The following is a 27,180-nucleotide window of genomic DNA, read 5'->3' as shown; positions in this document are numbered from 1 at the left end:
ATGTTTATAATGTGCCAAACACCAGAGACACAGAGATAAACAGGACTGTGTCCCTGCTCCAGCCCTGACCATCAACCTGTGAGGATGAGACAAACCTGCCTTTTCAAATCTAGATTCCACACCAGAGTTATGCTGCTAAAAAAAATATCCTGTGGCATTTTATTGCCTCAAGTCTCTCAATGGTCCAAACAGCCCCAAGATAAAAGGCATGTTCTAGCTCCTTCCTACATCTACAATGCCGTGTCTTACTATGCCCTTCCCTCACTCAGTTCTCCTATACAAACCTACAGATCCTGACTCTTCTGCCCTGCAAAATCTAAGCACTGTCAGCACTGCTGTAGTCCAGTTACTAGCCTTCTATGCACCAACCTTGCTTCTGTGCACCCCACCTGTGCCTGCTGCATCCCTACGACTGGGTCTGCTCCACAGTTAAATACACAATCAATCACAAATCTCTCGAGAATGGATTCCTGTTCATCCTTCTATCCCTGGACTGTCAGAATCTGAAGAGACTCATGAATAGTGGACTCAAACGAGGATAAAGGGAACAGGAAAGTTTCACAGAGGCAGTGATGGCTGAGTCTCTTTCTAAGTGTTACCTGTCACCTTCTGGCATCTGAACTCATTTCTGGAAGTTCTCTATGTGACAAAGTTATTATATATAATATGATCAAAGGAGTAACCTGAGAATTCAAACAACCAACTTGTCCTGAAGAAAGCATGTTCCAGAATTTTCTTTCAGTGACTCTAAAGAGTATAGGACTAGTCCTACCAACTCTCCCAAGGAAGTAAGTCAACAACCCCTGGTTCTCATATACATACCTCTCTAAGCTGAACCTTCAAAGACTCCCCTTTGGTGTCAGGTATGACCCACAGAAAGTATTTACTGCACATTGTGGGGATGTCAGGAGAAATGCTGTGTGCATCACATACATTTGTAATCTTAAGGTAGACACTGTCATGATCTCATTATGGATAATGAAGGGAAGCATCATGATGAGGTCATTTGGCCATGATAATGCACATTGTAAGACATGGGACAAGAAGTCAGATTCCAGAACCCAGACTCCCAACCACTACACTCAACTCTGAATCTTCAAGGAATACAGCAAGTTAGTTTTAGCTCAACCATCTGCCACAGCTCCAAAGCAGCACCTCCCAAAACACTCATTGTAGACCACTTAAAGCAGGTGCTGCCTCTGATGCTTTATTTCTTACCAGGTTCTAGCTCTATAGATCTGTTTCCAAATGCTTAGCTCCATGGGTGCCATGTTCAATTTTCTGAAACATTCAGTCTTTGGTATATAGTAGGTCCAGTGACAGGAGGAGCTGTGGATTTTATAAATTAGCAGAGAATGTCCCACTGATAGACTTCTAACACAAGAACTCATACTATGACTTCTTAGCTAGAAAGTGAATTCTTTTATCAGGAAAGAAGGAAGCTGTGGCAAGAGAAGTGGGGAATGAAATGCACAGTGGATGGATAGTCAACAAATTTCATGACTAAAAGAGAGAGGCTGGGAGGATCAGAACCTGGAAAAGAACCAGGAGTGGTGGGCAGTAAATAGGAGTACGGCATGGTTCTTAGAAAGAACCACTATTTGGCCTGTCTGTAAAACATGAGCAGCGCTGCAACCATAATTTTTGTATAACCTAAAATATACCCAGCTCATAAGGCATCAAAAACAACCCAGAAAGATGCCTGGGACCTCCAAGAAGAGGCTATGACCTCAATATGACAAACAGTCTTCTAGTCTGGAAATTCATTTCGCTTTATTAAACAAGCGTGTCCTGCTCCCTGAGTACCACAGACTTTACCTAATGCAATGCCAGGCACATGCAGAAGAGTCACCAAATCCCTCACTATATCCTGATTTCCCTCCTGCATCCTCTGGTAATCCAGGACTCCAGCCAAAGCCCACCCTCTTGCACCAAGGTTTCTGCCCCTTCATCGGACCAGACGCGCCCCTCCAAGTCTTCTTTCTCCACACCCCCTCCAGGAATAGCCTTTGTTAGAGTCAGTGTGTGCAGACACTTCTCCGCTTAAAGTTCTGCTCCACTGCTCCCTCCACCAAGGCTGAAGGTCAAGTGCTCGGAGACTCTTCAGAACCGCTCTGGCCCCTCTTGGTCCACAACACCAGCCCAACACTCTTCCTCTGGCCACACCAATGTGCTCCTCAGCACAAACTGCTGCTTCTACAAGCCCCTGGGATGTGTGAGTTCTTCCCCACCACTACTGCGATACAGTGCTACTTCTTGGCTCCCCTGCCCTCAGGGAAGCACCACCCCACCCCCTCCCCAGGCTGAATTCCCAGGGGACAATCAAATCATTCTGCTTGGCTCTTCTTTTGCCCTATCACCTAAATATAATACCAAATTGATTAAACATTAGCTGAGATGATGAATAATTTAACATTCCCTTTATCAACACCCCAACAATGATAGCTATGAGATAAAAGCAAAGCTCTTCTAGAAGTGCATCAGTCAGGAAAAAGAAAATACTCTTAGCATATAAAATAGAACAAATTAAGACCAAAGACTTCATTACAGAGATGACAGAAGGGTGAAAATGTCAAAGAGGGCACAGGGAATGTGCTAGGGCATTCTCCATAGCACAACGCCACCCTATCCTAGGGCTGCAGGGACGGGGAGAAGGGTGGGGCTACTGGAGAATACTGTGAACAGGATGGAGCTGCATCCCAGGAGCTGCAGTCACAAAAAAGAGCCCCCCCCCCCAACACACACACCACGGGGAGGGGAGATGGCAGCAAAGGCATAGAAGGAAGAAGCAGCACCCATTCCTTCCTTCCTCCTAGCTGCCATCTTTCAGCAAAGCATCCTGTTGGCCAAACCCAGCTAGAACTGACATGGGCCCTAGCTCTCTACCAGAAAGAGCAAGGAAATGGGAGACACAGATCTGAGAACATGCAGGCTTCGACTGTAACAGCATGCACATACATTTCTCCATCATTTCTGTGACTTTTTCTTTTGATAGATAAATAAATAAAGTGCTGCATTCTCAAGTATGTCTGGCCAACATAAAAGTACAAATTCTGTGGCTCCTTTTTCATACACTGCAGGCAGGAATGATGGAATGCTATTAATTTTATGAGGAACATATGCAACTGCTCCACCTGCTTGAACTGAGTCTGCATCCAGGGTTTGAGCATTTTTATGGGAAATTACGTTAACTTTTAACATATGAATATAGTTCATTAAAGCCATCTCTAGGACTATTATCCTAGAAAATATCTGGGGTGTATTTCAAAGGGAGAAACCCATGTTTTCCCAGAGTCATCTGCACCTCACACCACTCCTCTGTCGGCCCTACTCTGCCTCTGCCTGGTGAGCCCACGATGCTATGACAACCAGTCTCGTGAGTACCATGAGTACCTCTGAAAGTTGATGCAACACAGCAAGCCTAGGTTTCCACTGAAAATCCAGCTACTGAAGCATTAAAAGAAAGACTATAAGGCAATGTCTCCCCAAAAGCCCAAATGGCAATTATTCTGTGAAATTTATGCTATATATGACACATCTGATAATTAGGATATAGCATGGTAAATGTTGGAATTTATGGAGAGAAAGTAATTAAAATTTATTAAGTAAAAATAAGGCAGTAAAACGGGCCTTTATCTTACTGCTAACCATAAATTTGTTTCAAAGAATGAACTCTCTGATTCATATTCAAAGCAAGCTGCCACATGATATGTTTTATTACCATGGAGGAAATGGTGTCCCACTTCCTCACCCCTATACCTCTCCTCACCATGGAGACCTCCCATCAACCCCTAAACAACTACAAAATCTTTCTACTACCGTAAATAGACGTGCTGAACTGGTCAGTCAGTGAAGATCATTTTTAATGTGGAATTTTACCACTGTAAGTACTGGTCGGTATACGGTCAATAGACATACGCATGTGGATGCTACACAGCTTACATATGTTCTTCATGTTTAGCACAGGGAGGGAGAAGATGCAAGCTACATCCCTCTGTTTAAGCCCCTCTTTAACACAGAGGGGATCACATACTCATCACAAAGGCAAGCTCTCCTGTGGAAAGAAGACAGTGTGACTGTGGTCCAAGGGCCCAGCTCTACTGCCCCTCTATTTCTAGCCATCCTAACTCCACTCCTCACAGGGAGTCAGAGGAGGGTGAGAACTGCCTTGATCCAAAGTACCAGAAGCCTCATTTTTCTCCTGTCTCTGCCAACTAGCAAGTTCAGGTGTCCCAGAGCCAGCTCACGTCACTGCCAGCAAGCCTGGCTGTGGGCAATGGAGCAGACACTCCTGCTCTTCCCTGGATACTAAGGTCTGACATTAACCTCGGGGGATGTAAACACAGGGAAGCAATCCTGTGGCCCATGTCAGCACTGGGTCTGTCCCCAACTTGGGTTTTTTTTTTTTTTTTTTTTTTTAAAAAGGGAGTTCTCACACAACACTGCCTGGCTCTTTGGTTCCATGCTGGCATTGGAAGTAATTGATGTAGTCTCATCTTTGGCCAGTTAGCCAAGTTAGATGGGAAAGTCAGACAGTGGCTGGCAACCAGTCAAATACAAAACTGGGTCTACTGGTCGTCTCCTTATGTCCTCACAGGTCTTCAGCAGTTAATAATCAGGTACTACCCAAACTTTTACGAATCCCTGAAACAGGGCAAACTGAATCAGGCAGACCTGAGTCTGAATCTCTTTTTTTTGGGGGGATGGGGTTTGAGACAGGGGTTCTCTGTGCGGACCAGGCTGTCCTTGAACTCACAGAGATCCACCTGCCTCTGCCTCCGAGTGCTGACTAAAGGCGTGCACCACCCCTGCCTGGCCTGAATCTGATTCTAACTATCGGCTGCAATTGCAGTCTGAGCTTTACAAGTGACCTGACCTCTCCAGGTCTCAGTTTCTCATCTACTGAGAGAAGAACCTTTGTTTTGCAAGACTGTCCCATACATCAAAATGAAAGACATCTGCTCTGGAAGACAATTGAAACACTGGTTTCAGAAAGGGGGGCATTAACATAGGCAAAGTGTGCATCAGGTGGATCTTCCATCTGCAAGTGTTTCAAGGAAACCCGGGGAATCTAATTGGAAAAGGTTCAGACAGCTCTGAGAGTCATTAGCCTGGATTCCGAACCCACGGCAAGTTATGACAGGTGTCAGGATTATGTATTACGGTCAACACGCTATTTCTCCATAAAGGATAACCAGCACCTTTTGCGATAATCTCCAGCTACCTCCAGCAGAAGAGAGACCATATTTCTTATGGGAAGCTGCCTTGCTTCATTTTCTGTCTTTACAGTGAATGACACTGGGTGCTCACCTGTGGCAGGAAGAGCTCCCATTCTCACGTAAAAGAAGTGAGTTTCTAACAAGCTAGACATGTGTTCCCGCCTTCCCCCACACGGCCCACTGTGGTCACAGAGCTGTGACTTCCTCTTCTAAGGTAATGGGCAGCTGCTTTTGAAATGCAATGAGTTCATGGAGAAAAGGCATTGAGGATCAAGGGAAAAGACAAAACCAGCCAGCCAACCAAATTAAAATAAAAAATAAATAGTTCTTTTTGACAAATTTTGGGATGGGGCCAAGACTTTTAATGCAGAACTACTTCTCCCTATTTAGTTTATGAGTATTTGTCTTTCTCATTTTCCCAACTTCAAACTTCTAAAGATTATTTCCATGGGGACAGGCTAAAATGTACAGAATGTTAGCTTTTCTGACCTGTCCACAAGTTTATAAAGAGACTCTACACCTAGAGAGACTGCGTGGGGTGACAGACTGTGCCGCATCACCGAACTCTCAGGCACAGTAGAGGGTGATAAGAAACCCTGGCACGAGGAGTGACACTCCCGAAAGATTCAAGCCAAGATCTGCTTTCTTCATATACAGACTAGCTCAGATACCTTGGAAGATCTGATTATGGCTGAGAAAGACACAACTGGTTTGAACCAGGCAAACTCAACGTCAAAAAAGCAGCTGGGTGCTCACTCTCACCATGCAGAAGAAAGTGGGGGACAAACGCCTGAGACTCTCAGAAGCCTTCCTATCCAAAGCTGCACCTGAGCTGTCAGCAGCCCAGGGACGTCCTGAGAGTGAGGCTTTTCAAATGCTTCTATGGGAGACACGAAAGTTACGGAAATTCAAAGGGAAGAGACATGAATGTGTGTGCACATATCAAGCTTCCAGTGGGCAGTAGTTTGTGCTAATTATGGATGCTTCAACAGTATACAATCAGACACAATCGCTGGCCTGGACATTTTTTAAAAATATTAATTTGTGAAGAAGAAAAATGAAAGAAGGCAAAGGAAAGAGGGGAGAGGAGGAGAGAGAAAGGAAAGAGAAAACGACTTCAGGACAGCTAACTGCAATGTATAGTCTTTGACTAGATTCTGGAAAGGGAAAACAAAAGACACACTTGAATATGAACTGACACTGCATCTAGGTTAGTTTTTCTGAGTGTGACATCAACAGGAATCCATACAAATGTTTTTTGTTCTCGGTGATAGATGCTGAAATATTTAGAAATAAAGTGCTATGTTATCCGTAACTTACTCTCAAATGGCTCATCTAAAGTGGGGGACAATCTAGGTGCAAGGAGAATATTCATTGTACTGTCCTTTCAGATTTTCTATAAATGTGAATGGTTTCTAAATAAAAATGTAGGGGGAGAGTAGGAGCAGACCCTACCTGAGAGGACTGTGAGATGTGCTAAGATGTCCACACCCACACACAGAGCGGGACACAGAGCTGGAGGAGGTGGGACTGGTGCCTGGTGCTAACTCAGAAATCACAAGGGTACCTGAAGCTTCTATTCACTGTTGCTAAAACTAAGGGTTGGAAATGAAAGCCTCCTATATATTAACTGAATCTATTGAATAAAGTTATAGGATACAGTAAGACCCCTATATAAATGATGAAGTATAATGCAACTCTCAGTAAAAGGGGACACAAAATATTTGTGAACAGAGAATTCTTTCTTTCTTTTTTTGTTTTTGTTTTTTCAACACAGAGTTTCTCTGTGTAGTTTTGCGCCTTTCCTAGAACTCACTCTTGTAGCCCAGGCTGGCCTCGAACTCACAGAGATCTGCCTGCCTCTGCCTCCCAAGTGCTGGGATTAAATGCGTGTGCCACCACTGCCTGGCAAGTGAACAGAGAATTCTACAATATCTATATAGAACCTAAAAATCCTACATATAAGTAGCCATGTATATTGTTATGACTACAAACAGAAAATTCATTCTTTCAAAACATATTTTATCTAATATCCATACTTGCATATGTATTTGGTGATTAAATCCACCCCCACTGCTTCCTCCCATTCCCTCCTCTAAGAATTATTATTTTACCAATTATATCTTTTCTCAGTGAAACACATTTATCAGGGTTGGAATAATGGCTCAACCATGAAGAACGTGTACTGCTCTTGCAGAGGACCTGAGTTCTGTTCCTAATGATGTTAAGGAGACTCACAAGCACATGTAACCCCAGCTCCAGGGGGTCTGATGCCTCCGACCTCCCAGGGCACCTGCATTCTTGTGCACATGTCATACAGAAACAAAGCACATACAATAATTAAAAACAAAATTTAAAAAAAAGAGAAAATATATCCAGCTTCCCTCAAAGTTGTAGGCAAGCTTATTTTCCATTGATACTATCATTCTGTTGCCTCATTATATAAATATGTATATAATTTCCCAACTTGTGCTTTTCTGAAAGAAGAGTTAGGGTTTCTGTTATTGACATTTTAGTATTAACTATTACTCAGACTACTGTACTGTCTATGTCATTACAGGAGAGTGGTAGGTGTCTACTACCTCCATCCTATTTGCCATGAGAAGTGAGTGCTCATAGTTTAAAGATGAAAAGTCAAGAACTGAATATTATAATAATACCAAATAGAATCTATGTGACACTCGAGAATCCAGGAGGTGCTTCCAGACATGCACTTCTCTGCACGGATGTGAAAACAGAGGGGAATAAGAACTGAGGTAAAGAAGCCGGCTAGCTGGCTGTGATGAATAAACAAAGGTGATGATGAATGGCTACAGGGTTCTAAACGCTTACAAAGCTGTAAAGGAAAAAGTCCCTGTTATATTTTATTGGAAATGAACAATTAAATACTGCAGAAGGTGACACAGACTGGCAGCAAGGCCATGCTCACCGTACTTTAGGCAGGTTGCTGGCCGCTGCCCTATGTCATCAGGTACATCAAGCCCTCAGCTGCCTCACCTACCAGGTGGGGTTGGTGCTCACTGGTGTGGTATGAGAGTTTGACAATCACAGATTCATGAACTACAAGGACCCTTGATTACCATTCTTGCTTCTTTCTATTCCTGTGAAAGGAGATTCAAGTATCAACATTTGGAAAGAAATATCTTAAGGTTCCTGGAAACACTGGTGTATTTTCATTTCTACCTATTCTTCCTGCCAGCTCTACTCTTTCCTCCAAGGATGTGGCTGGATGTGGAAGGCTGAGAGGCATCAGGCTCACTAGCAAGAACTCTCTGCCATGAGGAACAGAATGCTCTTTGAGGAGCTTAGCCCAATTACCTAACTCTGCCAGAATCATCCAGCCCACGTTTGCCATCTCTGGATGCCAAAGCAAAATGACTTCTTAGCTTTGCCAAGATTGTAAAAAGAGATGAGGGAAAATGTTCCCCAAGATGTCATGATATAGAAGGCAGCCAGATTTTCTCCAGCTCCCCAATGCTAAATGTGGAACTGAAGGCACATAATAGTGTCCATCCTAGGATGGCCTGACCAGAGGCCTCAGACAGACCACAACTACATACTTGTAGTGTGAACAAAGAATTCCACAGAACCCATCCTAAATGTCTCGCATCTCCTTCCAGACATGACACAGAGGATAAGAATAGCCTCATGCTCACTTTCTTCAAGAGTTCAGGCAATCTCCATTCCCTGTCCCATACAGTAGGTCTTTCTATGCTATACCACTCTGTCCCCAAAGAGTCACTTTTCTGACAAGTGATTTGAAAAAACGAACTGGTCACATGTGGACTGGCTGTGAAGAAACAGCATTTCCATCACAGGTTCCTTGTCGAATTCCTCAGAACAAAGCCGGAAGGAGCTCTTTTGGATGAGCAGTACAGACAGCCACTCCAACCACGTGATTATCTGTTGGCAGATGTAGGTTCTTCCTTACAACGGGAAGGCATGCAGTTTGAGGAAGCCGAGGTCAACTTGGGCAGAAAGTATTAGAAGCCATTTGGCTACATATCAAGTGTATGTATCAATCAAGTAATTACCAAAATGAAGTGGATACATTCCTCTCCACCTGCCTGGCTGGAGTTCTCAGTGGGCAGAGGGAGTAGGATTTTTATTACCCCTTAAAACTGTATTACATAGTCTAGAAGACTCTGCTAGCTCAACCTGCCCACCCCCAGCATCACAAGGACACCCTGAGGTAAGAGGCCCAAATGGCAGCCACCAAGTGCTTTCCCAAGTCTGCTGCAAGGTTTTAGTTCCAGAACTGTCCATGGAAAATGAATGGTGCCCAGCAGCATGACTTCAGGCTGCATTTTATTACAGGCTTCTGTATAAATCACTGGAACAAAGCCTGTGCAAGCTACCTGGATGTCAGATAGAAATAGTGTCACAGAACACTGTTAGGTATTTTTTAAAACTACTACATATTTATATCACCAAAAGATCCCTATGCTTTGTACTCCTGGCATCTTTGGCAATATGCTCATATTTTATTTTCTATATACCCTCACCTCCTTTTCTAGTATTATAGTCTTTTTTGTGCTATGTGGACAAAGTTCATCTGAAACAGTTCAGAGTTCTCAGTGTGGCACTGGCCCCTCTAACAAGGGCTCTTGAGCCCCTTTCTTGTGGAGGACAAATAAGAGAAAAAGAAACCAATAAGGGGGGATTATGGAAATGGGACAAAAGCCCTTCCTAGACACAATACCCATGGTTTCTTGCTCAAAACCAAGCCTGGAGAGCTGAGCCTGCTGCCCAGGAATAAGGTATTGCTGGAGAAGAGCAGACTCCTGAGACCAGGGGCCTGTGGGCTGCTCTGTAGCTCCAGAAGTCATCTGGACAGGCTAACGAGGTCCTTCCAGGTCCCCAGGATGAAGAGAGAGGAGAAAATGGCCTCCAAGTCTTCACTGCTGCTCCCACCAGAGCAGCTGCTCCACTCAGTCCCACCCTATTACCTTCTGCTGCTCCTTCAGAGGAATGAGATGACATCATTCCCACCCAGAGGTCAAGGGATGGATTCACTATGGATGAGATAACAAAGGCTACTACTGTAGTTTACATCAAAAAGGCCCCCAAAAGGCCATGTGCAGTTTCCACCTTTGTGAAGTGTTAGCTCGGGTTCTGTGCAGGCAGGAGCCAGCCCTCAGGATGGATAGGCTGCTCAGACAGCTCAGGTCAAAATCTCTAATGCTGTGCTTCAGGAGCCTCAAACTAAAAGATAAACAACACACACCTTATATGGGAGCATTGGACTGTAGCCAAGAAAGCAGGTCTCTGGAAAGACTCACTCTCAGGCAAATCACTGACAGATCCCTATCATGATCCTTCATCAACCAGACTTACAGAGCACATAAGGCAACCGCTGACCCTTAGCTAGAATCAGAGGGGAGAAAATGCAGGGTAAGACAGTAAGATCACCAGGTGCTGTCCGGCAGAATTAGTAAACGCAGACTATAAAATAAGCAGACTTAAAGTTCTTGAAGAAACAAAGATCCTAACATATTTTTTAAAAGGAAGACATTATTTTTAGAAAAACAAGATATCTGAAAGAGAACAACAGACATTAAAATTAAAATTAAAAACAAAAAAACAGACATGTTATAGAAGAGACATAATAAAGAGAAAATCAGCAACCTGGAAGAGTGTAGAGAAAAATTAGCCAAAATTATAAAGTCTAAAATAATGTTTTGTTATTGTCATGATTTGAATGGGGACTCCTGGCAAGCTGCCTGAAGTCACAGCTGTACTCAGTGCACAGACCGTGTAGACTTGCAGTTAGTTTGGTTAGACCTCCTTTCTTTACAGCACACTAATTTCTCCAGGTTTAATCAGAGGTCATCACACCTGGCAGATGCAAGCAATGTCAATGCTGGGTAGTCAATGCCCTGTATGTACATAAGCAGACAGAAGTATGTGTATATAGATATATATATATATCTGTTAAAGGTATTCATGTTTGAGATATAGATTTATATATTCATAGATTTATCTATCTCTAAAATAATAGCCACTTACATAAATCAAAGTTCTTGCAACTCCTTTATAGAAGACCATAGATTGGAAGTTGTCAACATGATCGGAACTATAATCAAATAAATGGCCTCTTCTTCTGGGTGAGTTTGTGAGGGTGTTTCCTGAGCACTGACTGGGAGGGGGATCCCCCGTAGTGAGCAGCACCTTCCACAGCAGCCCACATCCAAGGAGGTCTAAGAGAACAGTGGTGCTTCTCTTGCCTGCATACCTTCACTCTTTGCTGGTGAGTACATCCGCCCTGTTGCTGCTACTGCTGCCATTCCTTACTGACATCGGAACACAGCTCTGTCTCCCAACATGGACTGAAGACCAGGGCTCTGCAGGAGCTGCAGTGCCAGACAATGAGTGCTGGGGCCTCCAGCCTTGCAGACTGTGCAGTTACCAGGTTCTCGGCCTTCCAGTGTATGACAGTCACAGCTGGACTACCCAGCCCCAGCTGCACAGGCCACTCTAATACATCTCCTTTATAATAATATATCTTCACTCCATTGGAGTCCTGCCCCTCTGGCGAGTCCCGACTAATACAGCAGCTGACTATTAAACCGAGAGTAGTCACGCTGGTCCCGAGTGGGTGACGGTGTGACTGTGGATGGGCCAGTCACAATGGCCCTTCCTTTATCTGCATTAGAAATACTAGACTAAGTGGCTTCAGCATTTCTTTCTACTCTGGTCTCATGATATCTGCACCTTCAAGAATGGCCTCTGCACTGTCTGCATACTTGACTTGTAGGACAGAGCTCTATGCAGAGCTCTGCTTGCATTTACTCTAACAATCACAATGACCTGGCCTTCTGGCTAGTGGAGATGAGAAATAAGAATTCAGAAGTGGAAAATGATCAAGAAATGCCTTCTAGAGTCAAATACAGTGAGAGTAGCTTTAAAAGGAGGAGGGGGCGAGGAGGATGAAGAGGAGGAGCAAAAGGAGGAGGAGGAAGAAGAGTGGGAAGTAATGGTTGCAAACATAAGGAGAAACAGTGTACTGTGAAATCTAAAAAGAATAGGCTACTGCTAGCATTTACTGGGTGATCAGATAGCTTTGCACAGCTCAGTCACTCTTCAAGGCACCATTATACTATATCTCCAGCAGTAACTGATGTTGTTGATAACCATAAGCAATCAAGTAAAGATTGTCTTATGTTCAAGGCACTTTAGTTAAAAGTTGGAAAAGCACATAATATATTTTAGAAAGAGACCCATAAAAAAGTTCTAGATGCTTGAAAATTCTTCCATACCTTCTCTGCGTGTGTGTCTGTGTGTGCATTTGCTGTGTGCACTGCTATCAAATTCCTAGGGGTTGGCATCACAACACATTGATTCTCCTTTACATGTACCTTATTGTTAATAGTATATACTCTTGTGAATAAAGGTTCTATAAAATGTACTAAACAATGTTCCAGTTGCCAGGGCCAATTCTAAACACCTCTAGTATGGAAAGCCCCAAATGCTTTTCAGACTGTCTGACAGTGAGAAAAAGAGAGAGTGTTTTTGCAGAAATGTATGAAAAAAAATGGCTTTTATTGTCTTTGCCCTGTTTTGGGAAAAAGAGGCCTTGTGTTTGCTAGGGAGTTCCATGGTACATACAGATAAGAGCTTCCAGATAAACAAAACAAGAACAGATCACAGGTTTCCAATTAATCTCATTAATGGCACAATCTGATTATCAGAGGAACTTATATACTGAGCCACACTGAGTATCCCTATCTGCTGGGGCAGAAGTGGGAGGTCTCCTCTCTCCTTTCTCCTACTTAGAGAATGAACCAGGGCTCAGGCAGTTGAAATCACAATGAATGAGTGTACATGTGTGTTCAAGCATGCAGGCTTGCACAGGCAAATATTTCAAACAAACTTGATGCTTGGCTAAAATCTCAACATTCCTGGAAACATCTGGACCATTAGGGGATGAATAAACTTGTAAATCCTATGATAATTTAGCAAATAAACATATTTTGTTTCTAATTTTCATCCTATTTCTCACCAAGAGTATTTCAATAAGAGAAACTGGAATGATATCGATAAACAGGAAACAATCAACTCTAAGTAAATAATCTAGGATCCTGTTTACAGTTCTACAAGCCAAACTTTAGTTAATAATTTAAGGGCAATGGGTACCATAGTAGGAAGTTTTACTTGGTTAAAATAATGAATGAGGCTTCACCCTTGCTAATAAAAACAAAGAATGTTGTCCTTGGTTTGGCTGTAACCCCGCCAATAAGCAGCAAAATGGGCTGACTGACCTTTTCAATCTGAAGATTCATGATGGAATTCCATAAAATTCTAAAACTAAGGTAAAATAAGAAGATAAAAATGTCTGTGCTCCTAAAAACCATTCAGAAAGGTCACTAACTGAGAACCAGGAAGGGATGTTTACCCAGAGGTCAGGATGGTAGCCTTGACAGAAGCAGACATGGTACAGATACTCCGAGAACAGCAATAGAGGCAGGGAAATTGTTATATTTATACATACATACATTTGAACATATTGATGTTCATAAATGACACACATGCATGAGCACACATCTAACAAACAATAGTCAAGCTCAATGCAAGAGAGAGAATCACCTAGGGCCAAAGCAGTGCTGAGTTTAAGGCCACATAGTGTCCAGGGGCAGCCACAAGTGTCAGGGCAGCTCTGGGACAAGGGCATGAGCTCTGAAGCCACGAGACTGGGTTTTAATCCTGGCTTGTCCACTTACCTTCTAATTTCAGTAACCATAGTAACTGCCTCGCTGGGTTGTTAGGAGGTTAAAATAAGCTAATCTGCCACAGAACAAGCACTCTGTTAGTAAATCATTATTGTGGGCGCAGCTGAAAACTCCAGCTGTGGGCAACTGAAAACACCCTGGAGCAGAAGTAAAGACTCTGAGCCCACGAAGGTAGAGATTTTAAGTGGCTCCCTGACAAAAGCTTTAAGCCAAAATGCCTATTCCAGTCAGAAAATCTGCCACCGCCTGGAAGTAGACCTGGAGGAGGTCACCCACCTCTGATCACGGGTGAAAGACAACTTTGAGAAGGAAGACTCCCTGACCTTGGACCTGGCTCCAGTGCGTGGCAGGATTTTGATAGTACCTAAGCTGTAGGGGGTTGAGAAATTAATGCAGGAACTGTTCATCCAATAAAGACCAATGGGCCCTGCCTGGTGGAAGCTGTCATGAATTCATCCTAGAGACATCTTTACAGTCCAGGGTACAGTCAAGTTGAAAATCACATTGAGCACAGAGAAGAGATGATAACAAATCCACACCTGGAACCATCCTGGCTAACACTTTCAGAGAGAACAAATTACCTACAGAGACAAACTCCTCATCAGCAGTAACAGATGCCCGAGGATAGTGGAATCGCATCTTCAAAGTACTGAGGGGAAATAAATGTCAACATGGAATTCTACACTATCATTCAAGTGTAAGGGAGAAGCACAAACAGCTTGAAGTACACAAGAACTGAGAGTTCATCACCCACAGACCCAGAATGCAAGGGACACTACCACCAAAGGAGCATGAGGCACAAAACCGTGCTTGCTAGAAGAGGACAAAATGATGAGGCCTTCCTTGGCTTCACACGCTCAAACCTACAGACTGTATCCTTCCCTCGGTCTACAGGGAGGAGTGGTCCTTCCCCCATGCTCTGAAGATGTCTGCTTCTGAAAGATGCTTTGTCTATGCATTCCTCCCACTTGTCTTTACTCACTTAACTACTTTAACTGCTAGTGAAAGGCAGCGGTGTCCCACCCCACCCCCAGACACCCGGGCATGTTCTTGGCAGCAGCCACCTTCAGATCTTTGGGCATTCTCCTCTGCTATTTATCTTCCTATTTTTAAATAACACTGTGCCAGGAGACCTTTGGAAAAATCCATCACCTGACGGTGAAGGCTAAGGATGCTTGGCCATTTGCCATCTGACAAGCCCTCCTAAAACCTGCCGAAGGACAGGCTTGTTAAGCTGTGACAATGAATGACTCGGTGCACTTGTTTTTAGAAGGTGGAGCCACAAGATGTGGCTCCACTTCATTTCCAGAATTAACTGATGCTATTCCCTCACCTTGAAAGTCACAACAGAAACCATTCCCCCACCATTTTATACAACTATTTCATAAGGACTTACTCATGCTTTATTACTTTATATCTGTTAAAAAAATAGAATATGCTCACTCGTGAGAGCTCACCCTTCATGATAAGCAGAGTAATATGAAAATCCATGAAGCCAGGCTGCCAGGGCAGTTGCCTATGCCAAGAACAGGAGCTCCAGGACATGCCAGAGCTGGAGTATGGGTGAGTGTTGTAAGGATGGAGGGAAGAAAAGGTCTTAATTATTTGGCCTTTGAGAACAAAAATGGAAGAAATTTCACCAACAGAACCTGGAGAGCAATACAGGGAGTGTGACTTAATTGTATCTTGTGCATAAAAGAAAAAGAAACCTTGGAGAAAAAAAATCCCCATGACCGAAAAATCTGTCTCTTCAGAGCTCTAATTGTTTATTATTGCCCAATTAAAAATGTAAACACAAAACAAGGTAAAAAAAAACAGTAAGAAGTCCACTCCCACCCCTCCTCTAAGAGAAACAAGAAACAAAGCCAAGCTACTAGCCACAGGTTTAAAATGAAGAGGACTAGTAAGTGTCTTGAAGAGTATCTTCCCCTCCCTCCCTCCCTCTCTTCCTCCGTCCTCCCTCCCTTTCACTTTTTAGAATGTGACTTCCAATTATGATAATTATGAGTTTAGTTTTGCTCTTCTCCCTAATATCTGAGTTGTCATAGATTTTATTACATCAAGGTCTAGTGCTTCTATGATTTCTTAAATATGCTTTCTACTGAGGGATTTCACATGATTTTTTTTTCCTTTCCAGAACATCCTGTCATCCCTTTCATTTTCTTCTTTGTACACACTTGGTGCTCACTCCCTTAGAGTGTCCAGCTTAGAGACACCTGCTGTTCACACCTCCTCATCTTCTCCAGTCCTCTCTGCTGGAGCCACCTTCCTCCTCCCTCTGCCAGCTGCAGGGCCTGCTGCACAGCTGGCTACCTGGACTGTTCATTCCACTATCCAAACTGGACAGTGAAAGCTGCCCATTGAACACTGACGTTACTCTACCAGCACATTTGGTTGATCAGTAGTGGGGCAGAATTCTAGTTGGAATGATTTGTTTTCTGCTAAGAATATTTAAGACTTTGTTCCAATCTCTTCCAGATGTAAGTGCTGCTGCTGAGAAGTCTACTGCCTCTCTGATCCCAATCCCCTGCACATGACCTTTTATTTTCCTCTCTCTCTTAGCTGCTTCAGGATCTTCTCTTCAGTCCCAATGTTCACGAACTGAATGGCATGCCTACATCAGAGGCCGATTTCATTCTTTGTGCTGGGTGGTTGGCAGGCCCTTTTCTCTCAGAGATGCATGTGCTTCGGTTCTAGGAAACACATCTGTTTTGCCTGTGTGGAAGGGTTGGGTCCTAACACCTATTTTCTTTTTCTTTTTTTTTTTTAAAGATTTATTTATTATGTATCGGCATGTATGACTGCAGGCCAGAAGAGGGCGCCAGATCTCATTACAGATGGTTGTGAGCCACCATGTGGTTGCTGGGAATTGAACTCAGGACCTCTGGAAGAGCAGTCAGTGCTCTTAACCTCTGAGCCAGGTCTCCAGGCCCCATAACACCTATTTTCTATCCATCAACTACCCAAGCTGAGTTGCAAATCTTCTTCTATTGTTCAACTTACTTTCTTATCTGTTTTGTCTTTGGGAAAATTTTGTTGACTTTCTCTTCAAACTCCTTTGGAGTTATTGTTGTTGTTGGTGGTGGTGTGTATGTGTGTGTTTGTGTGTGTGTGTGTGTGTGAGGGGGGGGGAATAGGCAAAGTCACTATAATTTTAATTTTAAGAGCTCGTTTTTATTCTTCTATGTACGTAAGGATATTTACTAAAGCGTTTGAGCTTATTTTCACCCTTTCTATCTTTTACCATTACCTGCTGCCTCCTAGCTGGTTTAACTTTCATTTGTATTAAGGACTCTGCCCATCATATTCTGGCTGGTGGTTTGTGGCTGCCGAGCTACACTTTGAAGTGAGTTAGCCAAGTGCTCATTAACCATTCTACGTGACTCTCCAGGGCCTGCTGACTGGTGACCTCCCACTCGAGACAGTCAGGAGGCCATGTCGCCTTCTTACTGGGAGGCAGACCTCCACCCCTCTGCAGCATCAGCCATGTGAAAGTCCTCCCTCTGGCACATACTCTCCATAGCCACCATTACAGATTCTTGTCTGGAGAAGGAAGGGAAGAGGAAAGATGGACAAACCAAACCACTTGAATGTCTGGGGAAAAAAGGCAGACATAAGGTATCAATGAGCATTAGAGGTTAGAGGGCAGACATCGGTGCTCTTCACTGCTGGTGGCATAGGGAACATGTTCTGATCCCTAGTGCTTGCTAGTCATAACCTTTTCTTCTGGCCTTTTGTTTTAGTCAGGGTTACAATTCGTGATAAAACACCATGACCAAAAGCAACTTGGGCAGGAAAGGATTTATTTGACTTACATATCCTCAATTCATTGAAGAAAACCAAGGCAGGAACTCAAATAAGGCAGGAACCTGGAGGCAGGAGCTGATGCCATGGAAGAGTGCTCCTTACTGGCTTGCTCCTCATGGCTTGCTTAGTCTGCTTTCTTACAGAACCCAGGACTACCAGCCCAATACCACCCACAATGGGCTGGGCCCTGCCCTATCTATCACTAATTAAGAAAATGCTCTACAGGCTTGTGTACAGTCTAGTCTTGTGGAGGCAGTTTCTCAGTTGAAGTTTCCTCCTCTCAGATGACTCTAGCTTGTGTTAGTGACATAAAACCAGCCAGCACATGTCTGTACATTCCATTTACTTTCTGCTTAATCAATTTCACAAACTCCTTGTATTATGACTGCCTATCCTGTTTTCCTCAAGCACCCTATTTCTACTACTTACACATGTATTAGCAGGTACTATCACAGTGTGCTTGGTTGCTCCATAAGGGCAAGATGACCTGGCTCACAGCTGTCTCTCTAGAGCTAGCTAGTACAGGGCTAGCACTTGGTAGACAGAAAAAAAATTCAGCTGAGTAAAAGAACGAAGGTAAGCACAAAGGGAAGAACACACTATAATTTAAGTAGAAGTCTTGTTTTTACTAAATCAGGAGATAATACCATACTCTTTGAACGTACTCAGTAAGTGTTTACTGACTGCTCTCAGAATATTCTAAAGCACTACTTCTCTTAGAGGCCCTTGAGGGTTCTATAATCATGGGCATCTCTTTAACGGTCAGCAGGCAAAATAAATCAACATAGACCAAATGTGTTCTACAGAAAAAGACTTTAGTCTATCTGAAATGACCCATCACTGTTTTCTGAATAAAGCAAATCTCTAATTCATCTATGGTGATGGGGGCATTGGGTTATTCTGTGGTCTAGAACACTGAACTGATAAAATGCAAATAAGGTACCGGCTGTTGTCTGTAGCAGTTACTTTTACTGTCATTGGCAACAAAATTGTGCTTAAAGGGAGTCTTTGTAAAGATGAAAGTCACCAAGTCACTATGGATTAATACTAATAGGTTAGATTTATGAAGTACTTATTACTTGCAGTGACTAAGCATCTTAAAGGAGTTCATTCATTTAATTCTCATAAAAATCCAATGAGTCTAATACATTACCTTCACTTTGAAAGTAAGAAACTGAGGCAAAATATGATTAAGTGATCAATCTACACATATATTCTACATATCTCAATGAAAAATTTATCTTTAGCAGTTTCCTATGCAACTAAAACATCTTCATAAACATTAATAGTGGCTTCATAATACTCTACTATATACATTTATCATAATTTACTCAACCATTTCCCCCACCACTGGGGACATTCTGGTTGCTTCCAATTTCACATTATTACAAACAGTCCTGCTGTAGACATCTCTGCAGAGAAGTCTTTACCCACTTTTAAAAAACTGTTTTCCTAGGACAGACTCCTAAAACATTTAGTGGGTCAATAAATACTTGTTGGATGACTAAAATATACAAAATAATGTAATTTTGCCATATGAGATTTTCTTCTTACCCTTAAGCTTATAAAATATCTTCCTATCCCAAGAACAAGTGAGTATTCTCCTATATTTTGTTAATTTTACATTTAATCTGTAAATATATATATATATATATCATATAATCATGTCATATAAGTATATTTATATCATATATACATATATTTACAAGTCAAATGTAATATATAATGCTATATTATATAGGCTATATATATGGCACATATATATATTTATGTGTATATACACATATACATATATCATATACACATAAATACATACATACAAATTTTGTTTTATGCACAAGCTACACATATTTTCTCTAAATAGCTAACCAATTTTTCCAAAACTATCAATTAAGTAAATTATTCCTTCTCCAGTGACTTTAGTTCTTTGGTGTGTATGTGTGTGTGTGTGATACATACACCCTCATGTACACATTCTTCTCTTTACCATCCATTTCTGAGCAGATGTTTTCCCCTGCTGATTGATTGATTTTGAGGGGGTGGGAGGGTGGGGAGGGGGGAGGGGGAGAGTAATAAGATCAATAAAGTAAATGCTATATTTTAACACATTGATGAATCATTTGTGTAGAAATAGATGCATTAGAAATACAGACTGATATCTAGACAAGAGATGGGAGCTCTATTTGAGGGCAAAAGATTCCTCAGGAAAACATGTAAAACAGAAGTGAGAACAGAAGTGAGATCTGAGGAGCAGAGCATGTGAACCAAGACACAGAGTTGGTAGAGGACAGCAGCCATGTGAGGGGCATCAGTGAGTGAGGTAGGAGAAGATGCCGGAAGGAGGGAACAGCATAAAAGCTGGAAGCATCATTATGAATTACAAATACTTGACAGAGCTGATTACACAACAACATACTATTCCACTCCAGTCTTCAAAGAACATCGCTCAAGTTCTTCATTTGTTACAGTTACTAGATGCAGAGTAAAAACATCAGATTCTACCACTGTGTCCATGGGTCTCAGAGAAGTGTTCTACAACATTTTAAATTGAATGACAGGCAAAGAAGAGGGAATGAATGCTTTAAGTGATATCTTAGTCTGAGGGTTTTCATATTCCTTGGCTCACAGACTAAAACAAGATCCTTTAAAAAGAAGGACACTTCAGAAGAGGAGGCAGATCACCCTGCTGGAAGAACAGTCATGGAGACAACTGGAGCCACAAGTGCTGCTGGCTCTGATGAAGAGAAACAAATCCTTGCTCATGCAAACTCTAAATGTAGCCTTCTTCTGCTGTCCCAAGCTCAGTGTCCAGATAATTTCAATGCACTCAGTTTTACTGACCTGTTCATCACAGAGCAGGAACTTTCTAGGGCACATAACAAGTCTTTGCAAATATGCTTACCTGCTAGTTACTTTGATTTGTCTCTAATTTACAGAAAATGTGCCAAACTGCAAAAATATGTCTCTAAATGTGCCCCCACATACTCTGCTAGATGCCACACTCTCAGCTGCAGAGGAACAAAACAACAACAAAACTCAAGAGTTTATCTCTAGACTCTTGGTGGTCAACCACCACGGGAAAACAGGTCTTCACCTGAGAAGGGAAAAGGCAGACGAGCTGCAAAGGTGTCTCTTCGCAAGCAAACAAGAACTCTTCCTCCAGAGATGGACACCGTATGAGAACCTGACAGAAGGGGAGCACAGGTGCACAACACAGGTCTCTGTACCTGGCTTCCTTCAGAGGGACCCAATGGCAAGTGAGCAGTGGCCAGGGGTGTGGTCTGGATGGATGGAATTCCTCATGACAAAAGGCACAAATAAGAACAAAGTTCTAGGACTGAGATGTGGCCTTAATCCAATCAAAGCTCTGAGTAAAGCAGACACATGCAACACACTGTCAACAGCCTGTGCAGTTCAATCTGCCTTCACTTGTATTTAAATGTCTGAAAGTAAAGAACACACTCATCACCACCTTGTCTACACATCCTCCTAAAATGGAAACTCCAATTCTCACTTGACAGAGAAGTTCCTTAACAGAATGCGAGCCACATATTAGTTTAAATATTTACACCGCTCCTTCCATCTTATTCTTCAAAATGCAACGTATTACAGAAAAATACCACACTTAAGTCTTGCTGAGGGTTAGACTGGCTCAGTCACCCCTTGGGGTCAAATGAAAATGAGTAGCCAAACCAATAACCAGCTCTCTTTATATTGTAGTTGTCTCTTTTCTCCATTACTGCTGCTGCTTAGCTTTTAGTAACCACAACTGCTATTGGTCTTCCACTGTGAGATCACATAACACATGTTCTTTCCTTGGACTTCTCCCCACCCCTCCATGTATAGGTCTACTCCTACTTGACCTCTCCAACACCTTAAACACACCATCCTTCCATAACTAAACAGACCACTATCATTTCTTACAATATTACTTCCTCTTGCTCAATTACTTGTTCCTCTTTTGGGTCCCCAAGCCAGGCTCTTGCCTTTGCAAGAATCATCATATTGTACTCTCCTTGTTTGTAAGACATGGCAGCCCTATCCATCTTTAAACTCATCCTAAAGCAAGGATCTTGGCTCATTTGTATCAGACCGTTCCTATAAGTATCTGGTGTGTGACGGGCATTTACAAATGCTTGTGAAATGAGTGAGTAGATGCTATGAATACATTCAGATTTAGAAACAGAATTACAGACACAAGTCCTTATAAACAATTAATACATCATGTTCAATCCAAAATTCCCTAGGCAGGTACTTCCTTAGAGTGAGTCAAAATATTAAAATAAAGAACTTCTTATTCATATTCACTATGACATAAACATTTTCTAATGAAAACAAATTATATAAAACACCTTACCGGCAAAGTTCCAGGCAGAGATGCATCAAAAAAAGAAACCAAAGAATTCGGGGGTGCTGCAAAGCACACCTGAGCTCCAGAGAAGAGCTTGGAGTTGGAGGAAATCTGGGCATGAATTTCCAGTCCTACCACAGCTTCCCATTTGTGTTCACTAAAGAGAAAGAAAATGGTTGAAAAGTTACATTTGTCACCATTGATAAACTTTTGTAAACCTACATTTCAAATGATAATATCATCCTATTTGTGTTTTTAAACTAAAATTTAATATGCTTACATTTTAAAATATGTTATTTAATTGGTGAGTACTTTATTAGATAATAAACAGTCAATAAACATAAGGGGTTATCCTCTCATCATTATTTAGGTTTAACACAAATGCCAGGATTCTACTACTAGAAAAACAATGGATAAAGAATAAATTATCAACCACATTTTGAATTCACTATTAGCAGCGTGCAGGTACAAGGAACAACACGCAGATACCATAGACCACCACGACACAGTATTCTTGAAAACTTATAAAAAGAATATAAAAGAGAGAACAGTAAACCATCAGAGGAGACTTTTTTCACCCTCCAAGTCACATTCAGTTCCTGAAATCTAATTTTAAATTCTTTCATTTGTTCATATTTGATTGCTAGCAAATCTTAGTAAATGCTATAAAATCTGACCACTTACACTCTAGTGAGCCAGTACTCAGTTCTCTGGAGAATTAAAATTTCCCATTCCACATGAAATCTATGTATGTCCCTATCCTGCATTTCTCCCAAGCAATTTTCAATACTATACGGGTTTTTATTCACATGTATCCAGTTCTGTTTTAAGAATTTCAATACATGAAGTTCTACATCGAATGAGAAAAGACTAACTCCTTAAATTTTGGATACAAAGCTTGCAAGTGAGAGGAAATAAACTAAGAAATTCAGAAATTCATCATGCTCTAATTACTAATCAAAATATTTCTGCTGTTTTATTGCACGGAAAGGAAATGGTCTAATTTATGAAAAGAATAGAAATGAGATGCTTTTGAACATTCTTCCTCTCTTCTTCACTGAAATGCTAAAGAATGCCCACCTCAACAAAATATCAGAAATTTGCCTGATGTTTCTGTATTTTAAGGCAGCTTTAAATCATATACCGAAGCATCCAACAGCTGTTCAGGATAAGCAAATCTTTACATAATCAGGGGGGAAACTTCGTCAGTTGACTTCATCCTCCTAGGTTTAGACGAACACGCTCATCATAAAATCACAGCTAGCTAGTGTTTTCTGACTAATAAAACTTCTAATGACATTAAGCTCTACTATCTGGGGCTTCGTAGAAAAGCTTTTTCTATCTTTAGATTATTGCTAGCCCGTAGTCAAGCTAAACGTTTGCTACATACAAGCCGAGTCTAGTGTCACGGACCCACGCTTGTTATTAAGACGGAATCCAGTCTTCTGTCTGCGAAGACGGCTGGAGTTACACTCGCACATGGTCCAAACATGTCTACTTTAGGACAGAAGTTCAGATGTGAGAGGGGTGGGGGGGGGTGGGGTGTTACAGGCCTGGTTCTGTGTTTTCATTTAGGCATCAGTTGCCCATGTTATACAGGTGCACACCCTCCCGCCCACTAAAACCCTCACTCAGGCTGGGCTACCCAGCCAGCTTCTTCGTTCCGCACTTCCATTAGACAGGCAAAGGTATGAAGATTATATACCCTTTCCTCGGCTTCTGAGCCTTGTGGAGGGAAAGCTGAGCCACTGAACTCTGTCCCCTAGCCCAATTGGATGTGGGCCCAGTACGGGTCCCAGTTCGGGGGCGGGAACCACCGTCAATCCACGTTAAAGCCCAGCGTCTTCCAGGACAGCCCAAACGCAGCACGGACGCCGCCATTGCATCTCCAGAGTCCGGGTCAGGTGATCTAACCTCCCGCTGCCGTGAGGCTCCCTGGGAAGCGTAGTTCTGGCAATGCTCCACAACGTTGTAGGCTTGGGCCGGAAGACTACTATTCCCGGCAACCCAACTCAAAGGCTGCCGGAAATCTGTTGGGGGAGGGGCGAGAAAGAGACCCAGAGAAGTGGGAGGGTTTCTGAATTCTGTGTGACTCCTCCTAGCGGGGAGTTGGCGAGCTTTGCGGCTGTAGAGCAAGTGTGTGAGTTTGACAGCTTGTTGAGGGAGAGCCAAAGCCAGGAAGCCTCACCAAGGATTTTATAGCCGGCTTAAGCCTATGAGTTGAAACAAGTGACCCGATATCACCACGGAGACTTCCTGGATTCCTAAACACATTTATTTTCTCTGTCTGCTAGCACACATACTTTGTACACTAATTTGTGCATTATTTCAACCAATACATAGTTGCATGCCTGCTATAGACCTAGTCCAATTCTTAGGCATCAGAAATGTAGAAGAAAGCAAGACTTTATGGCTGTTATTTATAGAATTGACATTTTAGAGAGAGGAACGTATAGAAAATAAGTTTTAAAAAATAAGAAGTTTTCAGATAGGCATAAAAGCACTATATTTAAACAGAGGTACTTGGAGACAGACCTAGATTAAACTTTTATGTGCTTTTTGACTTACTATTTTTTTCTCATCCAGCATCTAAAAAATTATGTTTAAAAGCCTTGATAGAAACCTCAATGGATTTCTTTTGTTGTTTGAGTCATCTTTTGTTGTTGTTCAGAACTCATCCTGGGCTAGGGATATTGCTCAGTGGTTCGGCATTTGCTTACCATGTAGAAGGTTCTGGGTTCCACCCCAGCAAGGCAAAACCAAACAAAATCCTTCATATCCCTTGTTGAAATTCCAGGTGATTTTTCTTTTAATTTGAATACTTAGTCTAAAATAGTCTGCACTTTTATCACTTTTATCCAATTTTAACTCTCCACATAGGACCTAATAGCTATCTAATATTTCAACAGACCCTTATCTGGTATTCACCACAGTATTTTCATAGTAGGCACCTCAAAAATATTTGAAGTAGTGCAGTGTGGAGAAGGTATTTAACAAAAGACAGTGGGTGCTATTGAGAGGGTATGTTTTTTAGAAAAGAGATGCTGTATTGGGGTAGCGATGAAGGGCAAAATAAAACATCTATTTCCAGCAGATGTGTAAGGTGAGATTGAGGGACCTGATGAAAAGTAGGGGGTGGGGAATAACTTCTGTGTTTCTGACTTATGTGTCTGAGTGTCTAATGTAAGGTAAAGAAGCCAGAAAGGGAGCCCATTTTCTGTGCAAACTTAGGTGCTTGATTGCGTTGGAGATTTCCAAAAGGAGCAATCCAGCAGAAGTCATTGATGACTGATGCCTGCGTATAGAGAAAGAAAAGATATGTACTCCACATATTTCATACTGGTTGCTTTTCAGTTATTGATCTCTAATCTATAGATTAGATAGCTACAACTGATGGTGTTTCCATTAATATTCACAAGAAGTTGTGGTATTATGTGATAGAGTCTCTCCATTTGGAAAAATAAAGTTTAAACTGGCACAGAAATAATTCAGTGGTTAAGAGCACTTTCTGATCTTCCAGAGGCCCTGAGTTTGGTTCCCAGCACTCATGTCCAGTGACTCACAAGTGTCTGTAACTCCAAACTTCAGAAGATCTGACACATTATTCTGGTTTCTGCAGATACCTACACACAGTACTCCCCCATCCCTGTCTCTCTCAAACATACATATAAAAAATAAAATTAAAGAATGATTGTCACTTACTCTTTCTATATTTTCTACTTTTTATCTATTTCTAATGAATAATCTGAATTGCTATTGCAGAAATATTTTTGCATAACTAAAGATGAAAATGGAAGGAATGAAAGTGACTGGAACACAAAGGTAGAAAATTGTTTCAAAATTTGTCTCTGAATAGTTCCTTTTACAGCATGTTCATATCACTCTTGTTATCCTTGGTCTCTCTTCTGAGTACCCATGTTTTCTACCTTTGCTGTGTATGGCTCTGCTTTTTCCTTCTCATCCAGCTTCTTGGGTGGTTTTTCTGGGCAGTAGAGTTGCTGTGAATGCAATGTGCTTTCATCTTTAATAGGACTGCAGAAGAAAGGCAAAACTGAGGGCCTTCCTACCTCACCCATAGACAATGTAATTAGGAGACAGTATTAGGAGTATTAGGCCAGTTTCTGAAGTCACTAAAGAGAATGTGAGGACACAAAGAACAGCCTACTTTCTGTACCAAGTGCACTCCAGTGGAAACCCATCCAGATTCATAAAGCAGTGTTATGCAATGACATGCTGTCACTTCAAAAGCCTCCACCCCGCCACTAGAGGGAGAGAAAATCCTATGCATGTAAATGTATTTGCTTCCTTTAACAAATGGGGACCTTCCAGTTTGGGGCATTTTTTGTCTAATCATGGCCTTCCAAAGACCTACAAGAGCTAATCACCCATTTTCCTGGCTTCATTTTCTATCAAAATTATCTCTCATTTCCAGAAATGCCTATTGATCTTTTGGTGGTGTCTAGGAGGGGCAATGTTTTCCAAACATCCCTTGCTCTTCGGGGAAGACAGTTCTATTTAACCTTCTTTCCTGAGACCACTTCTTGCCTTCTCGTGAATGCCAAGTATGTATCTGTCAGAACTCTTACTGACAGACAGCTTTCTGGCTGAGAGAGCTATTTTGGATCCACAACAAGGTGGCTGTCATCTGGAAGACACGGAGATTTTCATTTTCAAGGCACTCAGGAGGTAGCAGGACAGAGTTTCTAATGGCGTTCTTTTCAAGTCAGGGTCTCAGCTCTCCCCTCCACACAGCATTATTCACAATACAAGCAGATTTAAAATGTGTTTTTAAAAAGATGCTTGAGCCAGAGCTAATTTTCAGTTGTGACTTATGAAAGAGACTTGTTAGGAAGTATTGTCTTAAGTAGCATGCTTAGTTTGCGTTAGTCCTTTCCTGTGTCTTGAATGGTCAGAGTTGGAATGGCCTGGTTCCCCTCTCTATTTGACTCAACATCTTTCTGCATCTATATAAATGCATTGCTTTCTAAACACAAAAATATTCCCCCAAATCAAGACTGTGTTTAATTGTGGCCCTTTCCATTTTTCCATCCTTTTACTAATGTGCTATGGAGGA

General features: G+C 42.1%; 1 protein-coding gene across 1 annotated transcript in view; it reads right to left on the bottom strand.

Annotated features, from left to right (window-relative positions):
* The window catches only part of Gatb (glutamyl-tRNA amidotransferase subunit B), a 75,516-nt gene extending 51,491 nt beyond the window's left edge, over nucleotides 1-24,025 (bottom strand). The window contains exons 1-2 of the mRNA XM_036191409.1: nucleotides 23,812-24,025; nucleotides 22,113-22,263 (exon numbers count right to left, since the gene is read on the bottom strand). Coding sequence (XP_036047302.1) covers nucleotides 22,113-22,263; nucleotides 23,812-23,987 — 327 coding nt within the window. The 5' untranslated portion in view covers nucleotides 23,988-24,025. The remainder of the gene's footprint in view (nucleotides 1-22,112; nucleotides 22,264-23,811) is intronic.
* Between the last annotated feature and the right edge of the window lie 3,155 nt (nucleotides 24,026-27,180).

This window comes from Onychomys torridus, chromosome 6 (genome assembly GCF_903995425.1).
Source record: "Onychomys torridus chromosome 6, mOncTor1.1, whole genome shotgun sequence".
Classification (NCBI taxonomy): Eukaryota; Metazoa; Chordata; class Mammalia; order Rodentia; family Cricetidae; genus Onychomys; species Onychomys torridus.
The sequence above is the reverse complement of the archived record's forward strand: the minus strand, read 5'-3'. Positions and strand labels throughout refer to the sequence as shown.